Raw genomic sequence first — 20,017 nt, forward strand, 5'->3', positions numbered from 1 at the left:
GGGACTTAGCGAGAAAGGTTCTAAACTTCTACCTTGAAAGATATTGTGGGATCAAAATGAAAGCACTGTAAATTCCTTGGTAATGAAAGATTTTTAATGCCTAGAATTTCCAGGTCCAAGAACAAGCTTGTTTAAAGGACTCATGCAAATAGGTCACCCCTGAATGACATTTTCCATTTCCATCCCCCTAGCAAAAATATGCTTCCCCACATGGTGGGTGCTGAGTTAAATTTTTTAAGAATTTTGCTAATTTGATAAGCATAGAATCTTTTTCTTGGACTGCTTGGGACATCAAATCCTATGTTTTTGTTTTGTTTTTTTAAGTTTTTAAGCTATAGTCGCTTTATTTTGAAAATTAAAAAAAATTTTTTTTTGGTCATACCACAAGGCACGTTGGGGTCTCATTTCCCCAACCAGGGATTGAACCTGAGCCCCCTGCAGGAAGCTTGGGGGCTTAGCCACTGGACCACTAGGAACCACTGTCAAACCTCATTTTAAACTATAGTTGTGAGCCATTTGACCTGGAGGAGGAAATGGCAACCCACTCCGATATTCTTACCTGGAGAATCCTGTGGCCAGAGGAGCCTGGTGGGCTGGAATCCACAGGGTCTCAGGGTTGGACATGACCGAGACGACTTCGCACACATCAGTCATTTGATTCACGCGTGTACAAATGGCCAACTCCTGTCTGTGGCTCACTTTTCTAGCAAGGTGTTCCTTTTCCTCTTTCAGCGAGATGTATCGTGATGTGAACCGTTTGTCAAATGTGCTGAAAACACTCATTTCAAGTTGTCGTTCCTGTTTCACTTTTGTTGATGGTGCTTTGGGTTCCAAAGTTTGTTTTCATAATTATATTGATATTTGTATCCATAGGGTAGGTATCTCATCCCTTAGTTATAGACAGTATAGAGCTTTCAAGATTTCTTTTCATCCAGAATTAATTTTAAGATAATGTGCAGAGTTAGATATATAACCTTATTTTTTCCCCTCAGAATATCTTGGTCATTTCTCCCACACTTCTTGGTGAATGGAGCCTGCCTGCCATTGTAGGAGAAGCAGGAGATGAGTGTTGGATCCCTGGGTAAGGAAGATCTGGAGTAGCAAATGGCAACGTGCTCCAGTATTTTTGCCTGGAAAATCCCAGAGGCGCCTGGCGGGCTACAGTAGTCCATGGAGTCAGACACCACTGAGTGACTGAGTCAAGCATGCGTGCACACACGCACACACACACACACATTGAACAAATAATACTTTTTAAGATGGGCCATTTGTATAACATATTAAGTTACTATACTGACTTGTGTTCATTTATTGAACACAGTTCATTTATTGAACCAGTTTTACTGATACTTCTTCCTGTCTCCCAGCTAAAGCCAAACATTTTCGGTCATTTTAGTTTCCTATTAGTTATGGTAGAAGGGTAGATCAACTTGCATTACTCTTCTATCTAAAATATTTCAAAATGTTTATTCCTTCATGTGGCTTTTAGATTCAGGTACACAGTGTTGCTGCCTGGAGAATCCCAGGGACGGGGAAGCCTCGTGGGCTGCCGTCTATGGGGTCACACAGAGTCGGACACGACAGAAGTGACAGCAGCAGCAGCATACAATTCGAGGGAAATACGCACTGAAATGTTGGTTTGATTGCCTGAACTGCGTAGGTTAGCTAAACTTATTAAATATTCATGACATTGGAGACTCTGCAAGAACACCATGCTTGTATTTATTCAGGTCATTTTTCCTCAATGTCCCAGAGTGAGAATGTTTTTAACGTGATTCTAACGTGCCCACTGCCTTTTCCTTACTGGGTTGCTGGTTCGTAAGAAAGCTACCACGCTCTGAGCACCTGTTCACCACCCCACCCCTTGCACGGACGGCGGGTAGGGTCCACACGGGTGGCTGGCGGAGTCCCTGCCGCAGCGCCGTCCTAGCGCAGTGACCGCGGTGGGGGCCGCCCTCCTGAGGTGTGGCCTCCCGGGAGGCCTTGCTGTTGCCAAGGCCGTTTCTGAGGCAGGATCCAGTCACGCCTGCCTCTGGCATTTCTAGGCGGTTAGTACTGAGGCCTTGGCCCAGTTTCCTAGGGGCCGGCCTTGCCGGCAGGTGGCCACTGGCTCACCTGGGGTGAGTAGGGGGCGTTCTGTCCAGGCACTTGGAGAGGGGAGGGCGAAGTGGCCTCGGCTCCCTTCTCTGGCAGGCGCACGGGCCTGGGTTCACCTGATTCTTCCGGGAGCTTGGGCTGGCACTGTGGTCACTCAGCACCCCTCTGGGCTGGGCAGGGATGGGAGCGCGGGCTCGTGGAGTCTGGAGCCCAACGGAAGTGCAGGCTGGACGGCCAGTGCCAGCCCCACCCCATCCAGGGTCACTTGAAGGACCCAGACGGTGGCTCCATTCGCCAGACAGCAACGCTGTGTCCACTTCGGTGGGGACTTGGGGGCTGCCCGCCACCCCTTCAGACACCCAGAGTGTTTTCAAGCCCATGGGCCTGGCTGGGAGAGGTTTCGGCCTCTGAGCTGTTGGTTGGCAGGACCTGGTGGCCCGCAGCGAAGGAGGGGTGGGCTTGGGGTTGGGGGGGTTCCTGGGGGGGCAGAGGGGTTCAGAAAGCCCCTGGGCCAGCTGGGTGTGGGGGAGGGGAGGGGCGGGGACAGTGGCAGGAGGGGCCCGGCAGGAAGATCTGGGGTGTGGGGGCCGGGCTGGGCTTCTTGTGGGGAGCATGGGACTGTGGAGGGTTTAGAACGAGGTCAGACTCTAGGGCCTCTGTCCGGTCATTCTGAAGACCACCCATCAATCATACACAGGGCACACAACTGCCGTGACCACCTCATCTTCTGCCTTCCAGCCACGTCCAGCCACGGCCCCCTGCCCCAAGAAGACCCACAAGACCCCACGACCCCTCCTACTCCTTGGCTCTCCTTCCCCTTCCCATCTGCGCCTCCACGCTCCCTCCTCCAGGCAGCCTCCCTGGCCGAGCTCTCCTGCTCTGGGGTCTTCCCTTCCCTGCAGCCTTATCTCCAATAAATTAGAGACTGAGCCTCAGTGGTCCCAGGTAACCCGCACAAGGGCCGAGGAATGTCTGTTTTGTTCTCCCTTCATCCTGAACTCCCAGAGCAGGGCCTGGCCCTCCTGCTTGTTGATTGACTAAATGATGTGCAGGGGAGGGGTGCAAGGGAGAGGCTGTCTCCCACTGTCTCCTCCAGGCTGTGTGAGCTTGGCCTTGTTTCTGAACCTCTCTGAGCCTCAGAGTCCACACCTGCAGGATGGACATGGATATCTGCCCACCCACCATGTTGCAGGGCCTTCGTGAGGTCTGGCAGATAAGAGATCCATATCGGTGCCCCGTAGAGGCAGCCCATGTTTCCAGCTGCTCTGGTCCTGCGGTGGTTATTGCTAGTGGGAGGGGAGGGGACACCCCTCCTCCTGTGCCCGCTCTTGGGGGCACAGGGAAGGTGGACGGAGGGCAGCACTCACCATTAGGTTGAAGGTGGGTGCTTCCTACAGCTGGAACCTGGAGATGTACTCAAGGTACCGCCCCGGCCACTGAGGGTCCCAGGCATTCTTCTGGCTGAATTCGGAGGGGCCAGTGCTTGGAGGTAGGGAATCGGGGGCTTTTCTCAGACAAGAGTCCTCCTCCCGGCTCCCTGCCAGGCCCTGTGGTTGCTGCCATGGCCTCGGCCCTGTCCCCTTGCCTGAGCCTCTAAAGCAGGACTTCTCTCCACACAGCCAGCACAAGGTCTGTTGGGACTGGCCCTCCAGACCACCCTGGAGTACATCAGGCCTCCTTGGAAGGTTACGTCAGCCTTGGTCCCCTCTGGGGAGGATCCCAGAGGGTCCCCCCCGCCTGGTCAGTCTTCAGCTCAGCCTGGCCCCTGCTCAGCACAGCCCACACCCTGCTCCGTCCCCAGGGCCTAGTCTTCCCTCTGAGGCACTTCCACCTTCTAAGCCCGACATGACTCCGTGGCATCCACATGTGTGGCTGCTCTGTCCTGCACAGGGCAGCGGGCTGCAAGATGTTGTTCTTCAGCCCCCACGTGGGGCAGCCGGCACCTACCCAGGAGCGCCCCCAGGCTGGTGGTCCTGCTGCATCCTGGCCATGGCTGTAGGTGATGAGGCTGCTGTAGTTGGGCCTGACGGAGCACAGGAGCCCAGGGCCGCCTCCCTGGACTGTGGGGACCCTCAGCAGGTGCCCAGCCGGCTCATTCCTCTGGCCCTGCCCTGTAGACCGCGAGATGCCACCTGAGGACGTCTCTTCCTGAACCCAGGGCCAGCCGAGGGTATGGTGGCCCCTGCTCCCCACCCTGCCCCCCGTAGGACCCAGGCCGGAGCAGTGGGCTTCTCACCGGGGCCTTGGGACTGGCCTCAGGGCCCCGTGGGATGGACAGTGACCTTCAGTCCTTCGCTCACCTCCTCTCCTCTGGGAAAGACAAGAGAGCTTACTGGGAGTCACCCTCCCGGCCTGGCGCCGGCCTAGGTTCTGGGGTTCCTGAATCCCCCAGGTTCTCAGACCCCTGGGCTTTGAAGGTCTCCCAGCCAGGGAAGGGGGCTGGCCCATGGGGTGCCGGCATTGGGGCGGAAGGGGCTTTGGCCCCCGCTCTGTCCTTGGCTGGCAGTTCCAGGTCTCAGGGTGGGGGCTGGGGCCTGGCTGTGCCCGGTCACCTGGGCTTTGAGCTGACCTTAGACTGCCCGCTCTGTGCCCCCACCCAGGGAGGCTTCAGTTTCTCATGGGGGGAGGGGCCGTGTGCCAACAGACTCAGGGACTGCAGGGCAGCTGTGTGGTGTCTGGCCGTGACTGTCGTCCAGGCTGCAGTACATCCTTGTGGTCAGCACAGATCCTGGCCCCTGCGATGGGTCTCTCCCGACTGACCTGCCAGGGCTGGAAGCACAGCCCACCCATAGCGGGTGGGGTTGTGGGCCGCCCCGCAGGAGAGGGCTGTGTGTGCATTTCCTGCCGGCCCCTCCTCATAAAGCTTCGGAGGTTCTGAAGTTCGGCCTTGGACTTTGAACATGCCCCTCTGATTCTGACCTCTGGCCTGTCCCTTGGGAGAACACACTCACGTCCAGAGCAGGACGAGCTCTGTGTCCTCGTCTCGAGTCCCGACGGTGTGGAGAGCGAGGGCAAGTCCCGGGGGTCAGCTGGGGAGAGCAGGTGTGCGTGGCTGGCGTCTAGCTGGTTGCTCAGACAGCGACCGCCCACCTGCAGGGCTGTGGGCACAGGGCGGGTCAGGCTCCCTGGCCACGTGGCGCCCGGAGCCCCCAGTTTTGGCTCTTGAGGTCCAGTCTCAGGGCTGAGTGCTGCCTGGGTGGTCACGGGGGCCCCAGGCTTGGATGGGGGGAGCGTCCACCTCCTGACCGCCCTCTACCCGACTGCCTTCAGCACCTCCTGTCCAGGCACTGTCCACTGACAGCTCCACGCATGATGGCCGGGTCCAGGGAGGGAGAGGGGCGTCCTGAAACTGACCCCAGACCAGCACGCTAAGGGGGAGGGCAGGTGGGGTCAGATGGGGCAGGAGCGAGCCCCTCCTCACCCCCAGGTCCAGCCCCTCTTGGGGTCCCAGCAGTGACCTGGCTGGTGCTCAGCCAGGCCCTGGGTCCCCTCTCCCCACAGCCTGATTGCTGGTCTCAGCAGCTGTAGCTTGTCTGGCAGCACAGGAGTGCAGAGACCCTGGCTCCTGTCTGGGGGGACAGACACCCCTTCCTTGCCCGCATCTCTTTCCTGCCTGCCTCAAGTGCTGCCTTGGCTTGACACTAGCACCCACGCCCTTGGCCCAGGGCTGCGCCTTGTGGTTACCGTTTGGGAGTCAGAGCCTGGCTGCCCAGGCACTTCTAGAGTATTCCGGGCCCGGCCAGGCCCATCCAGGCCCATCCAGGCTCAGGCTGAGGGTCGGCAGGAGGAGGGGCCCTCTCAGCAGGGCCCTGACCACGTGGTTGCAGAGGGGAGAGGCTGGGCACCCGGGGCTCTTTCTCTGCGTCCATCCTCCAGCTGCCACTTGCTGCCCACCCAGCTGTCCCAGCTGGACTCCTGGAAATTTCCAGAATCGCTCCCCAGGGATGGCGACCACTTTGCTACCTGCCTTGTGTTTAGGATGTTGTTCAGTCTGGCACTGAGGCTGTTGGGGCCGTTTCACCCCGTTGCTCTGTCCTGGGAGCCATGGGAGGCAGGTCTGCTCACCCATGGGGCCCAGCTGTTCCCTCCCGGCCTGCCTTCTGGGGCATCTGTCCATCCATCTGCCAGACCAGAAGGGCAAAGATACCTCCCCAGTAGCTGCTGCCCCGGAGGCCCCGGGGTGCGCTCAGCACACCTGCCCCTGTTGGTGCCCGTTTTCCCCAGCGTCTCTCCCCAGCCCTCCTCGGTCTCCTCTTGAGGTCAGGTGCAGAGATCAGGTGGGTGTGGCTGGTGGCCAGCTGGTTGGTCAGACAGCAACCTCCCACCTGCAGGGGTGTGGGCACAGGGCGGGTGAGGCTCCTTGGCTACGTGGTACCCAGAGCCCCCAGTCTTGGCTCTTGGGGTCCAGTCTCAGGGCCGAGTACTCAGACCTTCCCCTGTGAGCACAGCCGTGGATCGAGCTCAGCCAGTGGATCTGCTGGCCTCTTTAATAGGAAGCAACACCCAAGACTTAAATCCTTTCTGAAAAAGATGCACAAGCTGAAAATTTAAAGAACTCTGCTGAAACAGCGACTACATCACTAAAGAATGGCCTCTCTGAAGGCCAAAGGGAAGGGCCCTGGGCCGGAAAGAGCTAGACCTGGAAAGTGGGGGGAATAGGGGCTTTCATCCAGGCGCGGATGGGCAGGGGTGCTCCCCAGACCCCCGCCCTCCCTTCCCCGCTCCCCCTCCTCCCTCCCCCATCTGTCCCTGTTCAGGCACATCAGAGACCCCCTGTGAGATTCTGAGCTGGGCGCCCCACCCACGTGGCCCGCAGGTGGCGGTCACTGTGTCTGCCCAGCCTGAGCAGACCCAGGACAGGCACGAGGCCCAGGCATCAGAGGCTAAGTCAGAAAGGGCTACAGCTGACGTGTCTGGTTAACGTGGGGCTGTCACGTCCTGGAGAGCCGGCTTGTCCCACTGCAGGCGATTGACAGAGGATGCTAGCCCAATTCACCTGTAACGGTTACAGAGGCTCTGAGTCTTCCTACGTTTGCAGTTTTCTAGGTTAAGATGCAGGCAGGTAGGGGACTTCCCTGGTGGTCCAGGGGTTAAGAATCTGCCTTCCAGTCTAGGGGATGCGGGTTTGATCCCTAGTCAGGGAACAAACATCCCACATGCCAAGGGGCATCTACGCCTGCACGACGCAGCTACTGAGCCCATGCGTTCCAGAGACCGTGCTCCGCAATGAGAGAAGGTCTCATACTGCAACTAGAGAGAAAGCCTGCATGTTGAACTGCAACAAACAGCCAGCACAGCCAAAAAATGAAAAAAATATACATATATATATATGTACACATAAAAGAAAAAAAGATGCAGCGTGGTAAAAGCAGGATGGTTGAGCCTCTGGGATGAAATTTCCCACCAAGGTTTTTGTCCAGTTTGGACCAATTAATCCCAGGGTGTGGTCAGATAATACTAAGTGGCCTCGAATACCACTGAGCGGCTGTCCTGGGGACATGCAGGAGTGTCTGCCCTCTTGAGGGGCAAATAGGCATTAAATCCAGATTCAAAGCAAGAAAACCTTTGAGAGCCATGTATCTTTAGGTTCAAAAGGACCAGCTCGGTCTGGTGAACCTCAGTGTCCTGTGGGTGTCCGCTTGCTCCTTAGAAGTCATTGATCTCTCTCTCTTTGATCAGGACGATGGGAAGACTGTGAGCACCCTGGAGGTGGGGCCACCCCCGTGTGTCTGGTGACTCGAGGGTAAAGGCCGTCGCCACACAGCCCCTGAGGCCTGGGGAGAAGGCGGTCTGTCGCTCTGGGGGTTCAGAAGTAACAGCAGTGAAGTCACAAAATAGACCTCAGTATTTTTTAAGATAATGAACCGTGAAAAGTAGTACTACCAGGCTGTCTGCAGGAGTATGGGTCACGGGGCCCGGGAGTTCTGAAGCAGGAGGGGTGTTCCCAGGTCACAGTCTCCACCCCCACCCCTTGCAGGCTGGGAAGCTCAGAGGCATAGGGGTTTTTCTTGGAGCAGCTTTGGTAATTAAGTGAGACACAGTAACACGGGCTTCCCTGGTGGCTCAGTGGTAAAGAATCTGCCTGCCAATGCAGGAGACGCGGGTCCGATCCCTGGGTCGGGAGGATCCCCTGGAGGAGGAAATGGCTGCCCACTCCAGTGTTCTTGCCTGGAGAATTCTGTGGCGGGAAGGAGCCTGGAGGGCTGCAGTCCACGGGTCACAGAGTCAGACACAGCTGAGTGACTGATCACTCACACATATAGAAACACGAGTGCACACTGTGCTGTGTGTAAATCATTCTTATTGTTTACAAACCCCCATGTTTTTATGGGGGGCTGAATGCCTCTTTTCCATTCAGTTCAGTTCAGGCGCTCAGTGTCCGACTCTCCGCGACCCCGTGAATCACAGCACGCCAGGCCTCCCTGTCCATCACCAACTCCCGGAGTTCACCTAAACTCACGTCCATCGAGTCGGTGATGCCATCCAGCCATCTCATCCTCTGTCATCCCCTTCTCCTCCTGCCCTCAATCTTTCCCAGCATCAGGGTCTTTTCAAATGAGTCAGCTCTCTTCATCAGGAGGCCAAAGTATTGAAATTTCAGCTTCAACATCAGTCCCTCCAATGAACAGCCAGGACTGATCTCCTTTAAGATGGACCGGTTGGATCTCCTTGCTGTGTGTGCAGAACAAGTCTCCTTCCAACTGTGACCTCTTTTGCCCAGCTCCTCTATCTTGGGGAAATCTATCTCATTTTAGCATGGAAAATATCAGTGCATTTTGGGTACATGAAGTTTGATACCAACAGTAGTGGCTGGATTCCTAACAGGGCAGAATTTGATCCATGAGCAACTTGAGTTTTCGTATCAATATTTATGAGACTGAGAGACAGCCATTTTCCACCTCCTGTCCTTTGTGGGGTTTGGGTGTTGGCTGAACACTCCAAGTTAACTGGCAAATGTCTCTGCTGAGTCCCTACCTGGTTCCTGAAAGTTTCAAAGAGCCTCAGTGGTGTGTGTGGGCCCCCAGATGTCACAAGACTGATGCAGACGCCCTGGATCCCAGCCCTGCGGTCATCCTCTGAGCCAGACCACTCCCCACCCTGTCCCTGGCCTTCTCCACCCCCTGCCCGTCGTCCAGGAAAGACTCAGAAGGGAGAGCACAGGTTTACACCTTTATTGCTGAAGGAGGAGCAGCCCCGAGCAGGAGGCCCCAGGAGGGGCCTGGAGGGGCCTGGGTCCCAGGAAGGGTGACCGCGGTCCCAGTCCCTCCTGGTCCCCCTGATGGGGGAGGTTGGGGTGACATCATCTGTACCCAGACGGGCCAAGGTTCCCGGGCCCTGAAATGGACATGGGGCACCCCTGTGATTCCTGGGGCACCTGCCAGACCCTTGCCAGCCTCTCCGTGGCTGGGGGTTCAGGACGGCCCCTCCTCAGAAGAGAGATCCCCCTACCCTCCCCCTTAGGTGCCCACTTCCTGGGCCTCCACCTTGGCCCTTAACTCTGCTTGGAAGGAGCTGGAGGAGGTCAGCGTGTGAGTGAGGCCAGGATACAGGTCACCCCACAAGAGTGGGCAGGCGGCCAGCCAGCTCTGCAGTCGCCAGGAGGGACCCCAGCTTCCAGCTATTCTCATGGGGGGGCTCCAGGGCCTAATGGGGGATCCCAGGCCCCACCAAGACCCCTACCCCATGTGTGTGCCCAGGACATGGGCAGGGCAGGCAACTTACCCCAGAGGCACCGGCAGGGGTTCATCTAGATGTGGCACTGCTCTGTGGTGGAGGGAGAGTCGTGGGGGGGGAGGGTCAGGATGGGACTGGACGCCCCCGGAAGAGGGGCCTGGCAGGGGGTGGGGAGGAGGCCACCTCGGGGCCCTGCACCCCCTCTCTGTCATCCCGGAAGGCCTGGGGAGCTGGGGGTCACCATGGGAGGAGGTCATCCTGGGCCTGGTGGCTTCCTGCCCCAGGGGCGGGACAGGGCCTGAGTGCTCACCCTCCAGCTGTGTCGGGTTGAAGGAGAGCCAGATGTGCATGGGCAGGGCCTCGAGGGCTTTGTCGAATTTCTCCATGGCCTCCCCGTCCACCTCCGGGGTCCTGACTGTGGGGCCGGGACGGGGGTCAGTCCCTGCTCCCCAGTATGGTCTGCAGGTCTGCCCTTGCCCTCCAGCACATCTGCCCTCCCCCCTTGGCCCAGTTTCCTCCCCTTCCTCCAGGGCAGTGCAGCGGGTCACAGGGGGACAGCCCGCCCCCACCTCTGGCTGTCTTGGTCCCCTCCTTTCCTGGGCCGGCTGACACGGCCAGGAGCCTCCTCTCGCCGATGCCCACGCCCGCCTGGCACAGGGGCCCTGAAAATGCCCAGTGGCACTACTACAGCATGGAAAATGTCACCTGCCATTTGCTTTCAGGATGTGATAGGTGAAAGGCGCCTTTGTGCCTGAGTCCTTATTTGGTGAAATAATTGAAACTCCCTGGTAACAAGGGCTGTTAGATTCATAGTGACTGCCGGCTCCATTGAGATGGTCACACCAGTCACGTGCTGCAGCCCACCCATCTCCCAGCCCGTATGCCTGTCCCCCGTCCCCAGTCACCCACAGGCCCACAGGAGACCGGCTCCCGGTATGTGACCTCTCTCCCCTGACGGGACTGGGGGACCCCTCCTCCTCCTGGGGATCAAACTCCCTGCTCCTATCACACCACCCCCCCGTTGCAGCGAGGACCACACAGCTTGTCTCCCTGGGCAGCCAGGGCTGGCACCCACCCAGGCACTGGCAGGCCAGACTTTGCTCGGGCTCAGCACTGTTTTCCATGCAGAAGAGCAGGTACTTTTTGTAGTCAGTGTCCAGCACAAGGACTCTGTTCTCGTTCAAGGCTGGGAGAGACCAAAACGGGAGGAAATGAGTTCCAGCGGGAGGGGCGTTGCTGGTCAGCCCCCAGCACCCCCCACGACCAGCGGGGCTCCCCTGGGGTCACCCCCAGCGAGGACGGGGTGGGGAGCGCCTCTGACATCCCCCACCCCCGAAATGGTGCAGCCCCTTCCCTGCTGCCACTGCCAGACACATGGGGCCCGGGAAGCCCTCACTGTCAACTCTGGATCCTCCAGGGACCCTCTACCACCTCCTGGACTTGGGAACACTCACCACTCAGTCTGAGGCCCCCTCCCCCAGGGACCAGAGTGGTCAAGAAATAGGGGTGATATTTCGGGTGGGGCAGGACACTGCCCAGCAAGGGAGGAGGGGTGCGTCCTGAGGATGGGGGCATCGTTGGGGGCCAGCCCTGACCGAGGCCAACGGGTGGCCCTGGCTGCCCTGCAGTGTCTGGGCAGCTTGCGGGCAGGACCAGCATCCAAGCCCAGTGCAGCTGGATGGTGCTGGAGATCCTGGGCCGGGCACCCTGGCATCAATCAGTGCAGGGCCTCTGGTCAGAGTGAGTCCTGAAGGGGCCAAGGGCAGACATGGCCCAGTCTGCCCGGCAGAAGGGCAGGCCCTGATGAAACCCCAGCCCCCCTCGAAGCTTTCTCATCTTGAATTTAGGAGGAACAAGTGAACAAGCGAGGGCGGACAGAGTTTGTCTCCAGGAGATGAAGGAGCCGTGGGGTAGGCTGGGGTCGTGGGGCACCTGGACCCCTGGAGGGGGCAGTGGCTCTCGGTTACCCCTGGGAGGGCACAGGTGCCTCCTGAGCTCAGCTTGAGGGCCCCGAGCACTGCCTCCCCCCAGCAAAGAGAGCTTAGGTGTCACCCTGGGGGGGTCAGACCCGCCCAGCCAGGACCTGCCCACGGCCACCGGCCCCAAGACCCCCGGCAGGCCAGCTCACCAGCCCCTTGGCATCCTGGGCCCGACGCCAGCCCCCTGCACCTGCCCACGGCCCCCAGGGGCTGGTGGATGTCCCCCGGGGACCCGGCACTCACCGTCGATCTTAAACGCCGCAGGGATCTCGGTTTTTTCTGCAATGATCTTCTTCTGAGCACACTCGCCATTCTCCCTGAAAGACAGCTGCTTTCTGAGCCATGGGCATGGACCATTTTCATCAGGATGAGCTGAGGGCCGGGGGCGGAAGCCGGCCCCAGGAGGGGCTGGAGGGGGGTGACGTGGGCTTAGAGGCCAGCTGGCCAGTCGGCCTCAGCTACACTCACTGTCACCTCTCAGGCCAGGAGAAGTCAGATGGAGCCAGGGAGAAAAGGCCAGGGAGAGCCTTGACCACAGGTACCCCCAAAGGCAGTCCTGGGGTTCAGGTCCCCATTCCTGCCCCCTCATACCCACCCAGCTCTCTCCTGCACCCTGACCCCTGTCTGAGGATGGACAGGGCTGGTAGTGGGAACTGCCTGGGCCCCGGGGACCCAGGTCTGCAGCCTCCCAGCGGCCTTCACACGGGCCTCTCCCCACACTGCTTTGTTTCCATGACATCTTGTTCATTTTAGATATTGAGGTGTTCAGACTAAAAATGATGAAAATGTCTCTGTTGCTCAAGTGCATTTGTAATCCTCAAACTAACAGGGAATTCAGAATATCTGCCTTATTTTACGTATCTTTCCTATGCACTTCCACTTCAATGGATTTTATCTCCCCTTCCAAGTTAACGAAAATGATGTTTTATGTTCATTTGTTTGATGATGTTCTGAAGCATCAAATTAATAAAAGTTAAAAAAAAGAAAAAAAAAGCCTTGGGTGGAGCTCCAGGGGAACCAGGAAACTCCGAGCCCCGTTCCCCGGCCCTGGGGCCTTGGTCCCACCTGCACCCCACCCCTGGGGGGGTCCACAGCCCTGGGGAGTGAGGGTTCCATGTTGGGGGGTGACGCCCACCGTTTCTGCAGCAGGATCTCCAGGTCGCCCTCGGGGGTGGGCTTCAGCTCCTGCACATACACTCTCAGGGGGGCACTCTGGGCATCCAGCAAGGAGATGTCGCTGGCTGCCATGGCCAAGGAGTACCAAGTCCCCGCCACCTGGGGAGGGACCTTGAGCTGTACTTCGGAAGCAGGAAGGGGCCCCCAGCCCCACAGGCCCTGTCCCACCCTGGCCTGGGCAGCTCTGAGATGCTCCCCCCAACTCTGCATCCTGAGGAATGCTCTCCCCAGACTCACTCTGAGCCCAAAGAGGGACCCAGACGAGCCCCTGCACACGTGGCAGTGTTTGGATCTTGCAGAGACATGGCTGGAGGTGGGCAGAGCGACTCTTTTAGGGGCTGAACTGTGTCCCATTAACCCCCAGAACCGCAACACATGACTCTGGAGACACGGCCTTTAGAGAGATGAGCAAGGTCACATGAGGCTGTGTGGGTGGGCCCAGAGCCAGCAGGCCTGGTGGCCTCACAAGAAGAGGAAATCAGGGCGCGCAGAGGGCACAGGGAGAAGGTGGCCGCAGGAGAAGCCAGCAGGCCGATGCCTGGGTCTCGGGCTTCCGGCCTCCAGAAGGCAGGACAGTAAACGCCTCACTAAAGCTGAGCCGGCGGGGTGTGTCGGACGGCTCTAGCTGACTGATGGAACCCCAGACGTCACAGCCTCCCTTGGTCTCCGAGGCCCAGCTCCCTTGTCCGCCCTGCGACTCACCGCCCACCCGGCCACCCTCAAACCTTCTGGATGTCCAGGTCCTTCATGGTCTGGGTGACAATAATGGCCTGGACGCCACAGGCGAGGGCCAGGCCCAGGGTGAGCAGGAGGCACTTCATGCTGCAGCCCGGGTCACACTTCTGAGCTCTGCAGGGAGTGGAGGGCTGAGACAGCGGGCTCGGGGCTTATACAGGAGGAGGGCCGGCCAGCCAGCCCGGGCCGGGCCCCCGGCCACGCGGTTCCCCGAATCCCCTCTTGGCTCATCCTCGGGCCCTCGGGGGGCTTCCTCTACAAGGACAATAGGAGGCCTTCTTCCATCCAAGGCCAAGCAGGAAGGCCCCCTCTGGGCCTGGATGGTTCCTGGTAGGCCCCAGAAGGGGGGGCACAGGGGGGTGTCTGGGCTCTGAGTTCAGGCTGGCTTCCAGTGCCAGGAACACTTCCGGGGTCAGCCTCTTAGACAAGGACAGATCAGAGCCAACACTGGGGACAGCTGTGTCCTGGAGGGTGGCCTGTGGGTCAGCCAATGACCAGACAGCCCCACGCCCTCCAGAACCCCAGAACACGGCCAAGGAGTGGCCATCTGCCTGCATCACCTGTTCCCATCTCCCCTGTCCTGTGGGCAGCTCTTCCTGGCAGCTCCCCGTAGACCCCTGCTCTGTCCACCCCACCCTGCTAGGCAAGGCCTCCCGGCAGGCTGTGGTCCTGCCAGGTTCCTCCAGCTTCTGCCTCGGGCACCAGCTCCTCCTAACCATGTGACCGTGGCCTTGGGTGAAGGGATCTCTGCAGTCAAGCCAACCACTGCAGGCTGGGGCGAGGGTGACTCGGGGTTCAGGCTGAGCTCCGAGCGGGGAACCTGGTCAGTATCGAGGGCTCTGCAAGCACCTGCTGCCCAGTTAGGGCAGCAAACATGGCAACGACAATGGCAACAGTCATAATGACCCCCAGGACGGGAAAGTGACCTGCCCTCCAGGGCAGGGGTGCTACTGAGCAGCACTAGGGCTCCATGCAGGCACGTGGGATGGGAAGGCCTATGGGACCCAACCTCCCACCTCCCACCTCTCGCATTTTAAATCTCCCAGGGCACTTCCCTCCACTCTGCTCAGACTATAGCGAGCTGCCTTCAGACCTCAGGAGCGATGGGAATGCCGGTGCTGGGTGTGTCGCTGAGTACGGAGGGGGCCCGAGCAGGGAGGGCGCAGGACAGTCCTCCTGGCTGAGTCCGCATCGGCATCGGTACACGGCAGGCTGTGGGTGCCCTGTGCCTCTGGCAAAGGGGGTGCAAAAGCCATCAGTCGACATTCTAAGCGACTAAACCGCTCATCTCAGGGGTGGGGTGGGCGTATTGGGGTAGGGGAACGGGAGCAAGGTGGGGCTGTCTCCTGATAGCGGGGGCCTGGCGGGTCGGCCCCTGTTCCCCCCTGGACTGTAGGGTCTTTCCAGGGGGCCCGCTGGCCTAGTCGGCATCCTGTGTGGAGGCTCAGGAGTCTCCTAGACTAGTTCTGGCTTGCTCTTTGGCCTCTGGTTTCCTTCCCAGAGAGACTGTTGGTGACTGTACCGGGAAAGAGCCCACTCACAGGAGCAGACCCCCGGCCGCCCCGAGACCTCCCTTTCCTGTGACGGAAAGAGGAGGCTTGGCCAGCTTCCGTCCTTGCCCTGATCTGTATTAACACCTTTAATTCTTGCAACAAGCCTCAAACCTCAGTGTTTCATGATGAACCTGGGTTTTACAATAAACCCCAGGTTCCGTGTTTTGCAACCAACTGCAAGCTGTGATGGGGTTGAAGGGTGTCACCCCAGAACTCACATCCACCAGGAACTTCAGGATGGAATCTTGTTTGGAATCTAGGTCTTTACAGATGGGAGCTGTTCAGGCGAGGCTGGAACGGGGGCTAATCTAATGTCCGGCATCCTCGTGAGAGAAAACGGGGGCACGGAGGGGACACCGGGAGAAGGCGTGTGAACACGGAGGCAGAGACCGGAGTGAGGCTTCTATGAGATCAGGCTCAAGGGTGCCGCACGAGGAGCTGGTGGCGGCGGCGGGCAGGGGCAAGGATCCCTCCCTGGAGCCTCTGGAGGGAGCTCGGCCCTTTGACGTCTGGACTGGGACTTTTGATGTCAGAGGGGATGGGGGCACCCCTGCAGTGAGGAGCCCTCCCCCACAGGTGGCCCCCCGAACACCAGCAGGGGTGGTTTGGACACAGGTGTCAGATGCGAGAGGCTGTGCCCCCCATACCGCTCTGCTCTCAGAAATGGGTGATGCAGGGCGGAGGGAGGTCAGCCAGGGAGAAACAAGCACCCCGTTCCTCAGCGAGCTTAGGAAATCAGGGTGCCACCAACCTCGGGACATCCGAGCTGCAGGGTCTCCCAAGTCCCTGTGAACCGTGACCACAAACCATGCCCTTCATGGCGAAGCTATTCATAACTTCCAGGAAACTTCAGCTTCCATAGAATACCATCCAGAGAGAGAGACGGAAATAAAGCACCTCTGGCCTGGGGCAGCTGGCACTGACCACTGTGGGAGGGACACCGGGACAGTCCTTCCCAAGCGCTGCCCCAGAGAACGGGGCCTGGGAAGAGACCCGGACCCCCGTCGCGCTCAGCGTCCCCCCTCCTGCCTAAACTCTGCTCTTCAGAAGCAGGTCAGGCTGTGGGCCTGTAACTGCAGAAGCAAGAAATCACTTCTCTCAGAATGAAATTGTGGCCCTGGGTGGGGTCAGTGGGCTTTCACAGTCTTGGATGCCGTGCTGCTTGGGGCCCCTACCTTGGCCCCAGGAAGCCGATATGAGTCTCACTGGTCGGCGCAGTGTGACCCCACGCATGTCCCATAAAATGGACGACCTAGAAGAAACGGACACATTCCTAGACATGTATGATCTCCCAAGACTGAGCCAGGAAGAAAATAGAAAATACGAACAGACCGGTTACCAGAAATGAAATTGAATCAATAATTTTAAAAAAATTCCCTCAAGCAGAAGTCCAGGACCAGATGGCTTCACAGCTGTATTCTACCAAACTTCTTTTTTTGGTTATGCTGGGTCTTCATTGCTATATATGGGCTTTCTCTGGTTGTGGCCTGTGGGCGCTGCAGTGGTTGCAGCTCAGTAGTTGCAGCGTGGGGGCTTGTTGCCCTGCAGCATATGGGATCTTATTAATGGTTCCCCAAAAATGGATCAAGCCCACATCCCCTGCATTGGAAGGCAGATTCTTAACCACCAGCTCACCAGGGAAGTCACCAAACAGTTAAAGAAGAGTTAATACCTATCCTACTCGAACTATTCAAAAAAGTCAAAGAGGAGGAAATGCTTCTGAACTCTCTCTATGAGGCCAGCATCACCCTGATACTAAAACCAGACAAAAAACTTTAGAAAAATAAGAAAATCTTAGGTCAGTATCATTGATGATTATAGAAGCAAAAATGCCCAACAGAATATTAGCAAAGTGAATTCAAAAATACATTGAAAGCTCATGATCAAGTGAGATTTATCCCAGGGATACAAAGACAGCTGAAAATCAAACAAATTGAAGAATGGAAATCATTAACAAATTGAAGAATAAAAATCATGAATGAATTAAAGAATAAAAGTCATCTCAATAGATGCAGGAAAACCTTCTGACAAAACTCAACATACTTTTATGATAAAAACTCTCAACAAAGTGGGCATAGAGGGAATAAACCTCCATCAAATAAAGGCCACATATGACAAGCCCACAGTAAACATCATAATTAAACTGAAAGCATTCCCTCTAAGATCAGAAAAATAAGACAAGGACGTCCACTCTTGCCACTTTCATTCAATATAGTATTGGGAATCCTAGTCACGGTACTCAGACAAAAAGAAATAAAAGAAATCCAGATTGGAAAGGAAGAAGTAAAACCATCACTGTTTGCAGATGATGTGACTGGTCATACCATGCCATTTTCTTAAGGAAATCCTTCAGATGTCACCAAAAAGCTAATAAGTGACTTCAGTAAAGTGGCAGGATACTAAATTAATACACAGAAACCTGTTGCTTTTCTAAACACTAACAATGAGCTATCAGAAAGAGAAACTAAGAAAATTATCTCCTTCACAAGTGAATCAGAAGAAGTAAAATACTGAGGAGTGACTCTAACCAAGGAGGTATAACGCCTGTACTCAGAAAACTGGAATCAAAGAACTGACAGAAGAAACTGAAGATGACCCAGAGGGGAAAATATATCATGCTCACAGATTGGAAGAGCTAATATTGTTAAAGTGACTATAATGCCCATGACTATATCTGTAGCTTTACAGAGTCAATGCAATCCTTATCAAAATACCAGCAGCATTTTCCACAGAACTAGAACAAACAATTCTAAAAATTGTGTGGAGACACTAAAGACCCAAACAGCAAAACATCATCTTGAGAAAGAACAGAGCTGGAGGTATCAGGCTCTATGACCTCAGACTATAGCTCAAAGCTACAGTCACCAAAACAGCATGGTACTGACATGAACACAGACACAGATCAATGGAACAGAATAGAGTCCAAAAATGAACTCAACTATAATGGTTGATCAATCTGCAGCAAAGGGGGTGAGAATACACAATGAGGAAGACAGTCTCTTCAATAAACGGTGCTGGGAAAACTCTTCAGTTCAGTTCAGTCACTCAGTTGTGTCCGACTCTTTGCGACCCCATGAACCGCAGCACATCAGGCCTCCCTGTCCATCACCAGCTCCTGGAGTTTACCCAAATTCATGTCCATCGAGTTGGTGATGCCATCCAGCCATCTCAACCTCTGTCATCCCCTTCTCCTCCTGCCCAGGGTCTTTTCCAATGAGTCAGCTCTTCTCATCCGGTGGCCAAAGTATTGGAGTTTCAGCTTCAACATCAGTCCTTCCAATGAATATTCAGGATTGATCTCCTTTAGGATCGACTGGTTGGATCTCCTTGCAGTCCAAGGGACTCTCAAGAGTCTTCCCCAATACCCACAGTTCAAAAGCATCAATTCTTCGGCATTCGACTTTCTTTATAGTCTAACTCTCACATCCATACATGACCGCTGGAAAGACCATAGCCTTGACTAGATGGATCTTTCTTGACAAAGTAATGTCTCTGCTTTTTAATATGCTGTTTAGGTTGCTCATAACTTTCCTTCCAAGGAGTAAGCGTCTTCTCATTTCATGGCTGCAATCACCATCTGCAATGATTTCGGAGCCCAAGAAAATAAAGTCTGACACTGTTTCCACTGTTTCCCCATCTATTTGCCATGAAGTGATGGGACCAGATGCCATGATCTTAGTTTTCTGAATGTTGAGCTTTAAGCCAACTTTTTCACTCTCCTCTTTCACTTTCATCAAGGGGCTCTTTAATTCTTCTTCACTTTCTGCCATAAGGGTGCTGTCATCTGCATATCTGAGGTTATTGATATTTCTCCCGTCAATCTTGATTTCAGCTTGTGCTTCTTCCAGCCCAGCGTTCCTCATGATGTACTCTGCATATAAGTTAAATAAGCAGGGAGACAGTATACAGCCTTGCCATACTCCTTTCCCTATTTGGAACCAGTCTGTTGTTCCATGTCCAGTTCTAACTGTTGCTTCCTGACCTGCATACAGGTTTCTCAAGAGGCAGGTCAACTGGTCTGGTATTCCCATCTCTTTCAGAATTTTCCACAGTTTATTGTGATCCACATAGTCAAAGGCTTTGGCATAGTCAATAAAGCAGAATAGATGTTTTTTCTGGAACTCTCTTGCTTTTTTGATGATCCAGAGGATATTGGCAATTTGATCTCTGGTTCTTCTGCCTTTTCTAAAACCTGCTTGAACATCTGGAAGTTCATGGTTCACGTATCGTTGAAGCCTGGCTTGGAGAATTTTGAGCATTACTTTACTAGTGTGTGAGATGAGTGCAATCGTGCATCTGTTTGAGCATTCTTTGGCATTACCTTTCTTTGGGATTGGAATGAAAACTGACCTTTTCCAGTCCTGTGGCCACTGCTGAGTTTTCCAAATTTGCTGACATATTGAGTGCAGCACTTTCACAGCATCATCTTTCAGGATTTGAAATAGCTCAACTGGGATTCCACCACCTCTACTAGCTTTGTTCGTAAGGAAAACTCCTCAGCTGCATGCAAAAGAATCCAACCAGACTACTTTCTAACACTGCATATAAAAATAAACTCAAAACGAATTAAAGACTTATATATAAACCTGAAACTAAAACTCTTAGAAGAAAATGTAGGCAGTACATTCCTTTTAAGGAAGAGGAAATATTTGAGATAGACTTGCAGCATTGACAAGAATTTAACAAGAGGGAATAGAACGAGCAAAGCTAGAGGCAGAAAGGATAATGTGTATTTAAGGAACATGAAATAACCCTGTATACGTTTTGTGTAGATTAGGAGTGAACAAATTAAAATTTTAACTA

At 55.6% G+C, this 20,017-nt stretch overlaps 1 protein-coding gene across 1 annotated transcript; it reads right to left on the reverse strand.

The window, feature by feature from the left end:
- Positions 1-9,285: 9,285 nt before the first annotated feature.
- LOC129539435 (beta-lactoglobulin) lies at positions 9,286-13,762 on the reverse strand. Its single transcript, XM_055400045.2, has 7 exons — positions 13,652-13,762; positions 12,886-13,025; positions 11,994-12,067; positions 10,847-10,957; positions 10,082-10,186; positions 9,820-9,861; positions 9,286-9,432 (listed from the first exon to the last, which is right to left on the reverse strand). The coding sequence occupies exons 1-6, from the start codon at positions 13,745-13,747 to the stop codon at positions 9,845-9,847; spliced, it is 543 nt and encodes a 180-aa protein (XP_055256020.1). The 5' UTR covers positions 13,748-13,762; the 3' UTR covers positions 9,286-9,432; positions 9,820-9,844.
- Between the last annotated feature and the right edge of the window lie 6,255 nt (positions 13,763-20,017).

This window comes from Moschus berezovskii, chromosome 11, assembly GCF_049115385.1.
Source record: "Moschus berezovskii isolate FMDL1 chromosome 11, NW_MosBer_1.0, whole genome shotgun sequence".
NCBI classification, from domain to species: Eukaryota; Metazoa; Chordata; class Mammalia; order Artiodactyla; family Moschidae; genus Moschus; species Moschus berezovskii.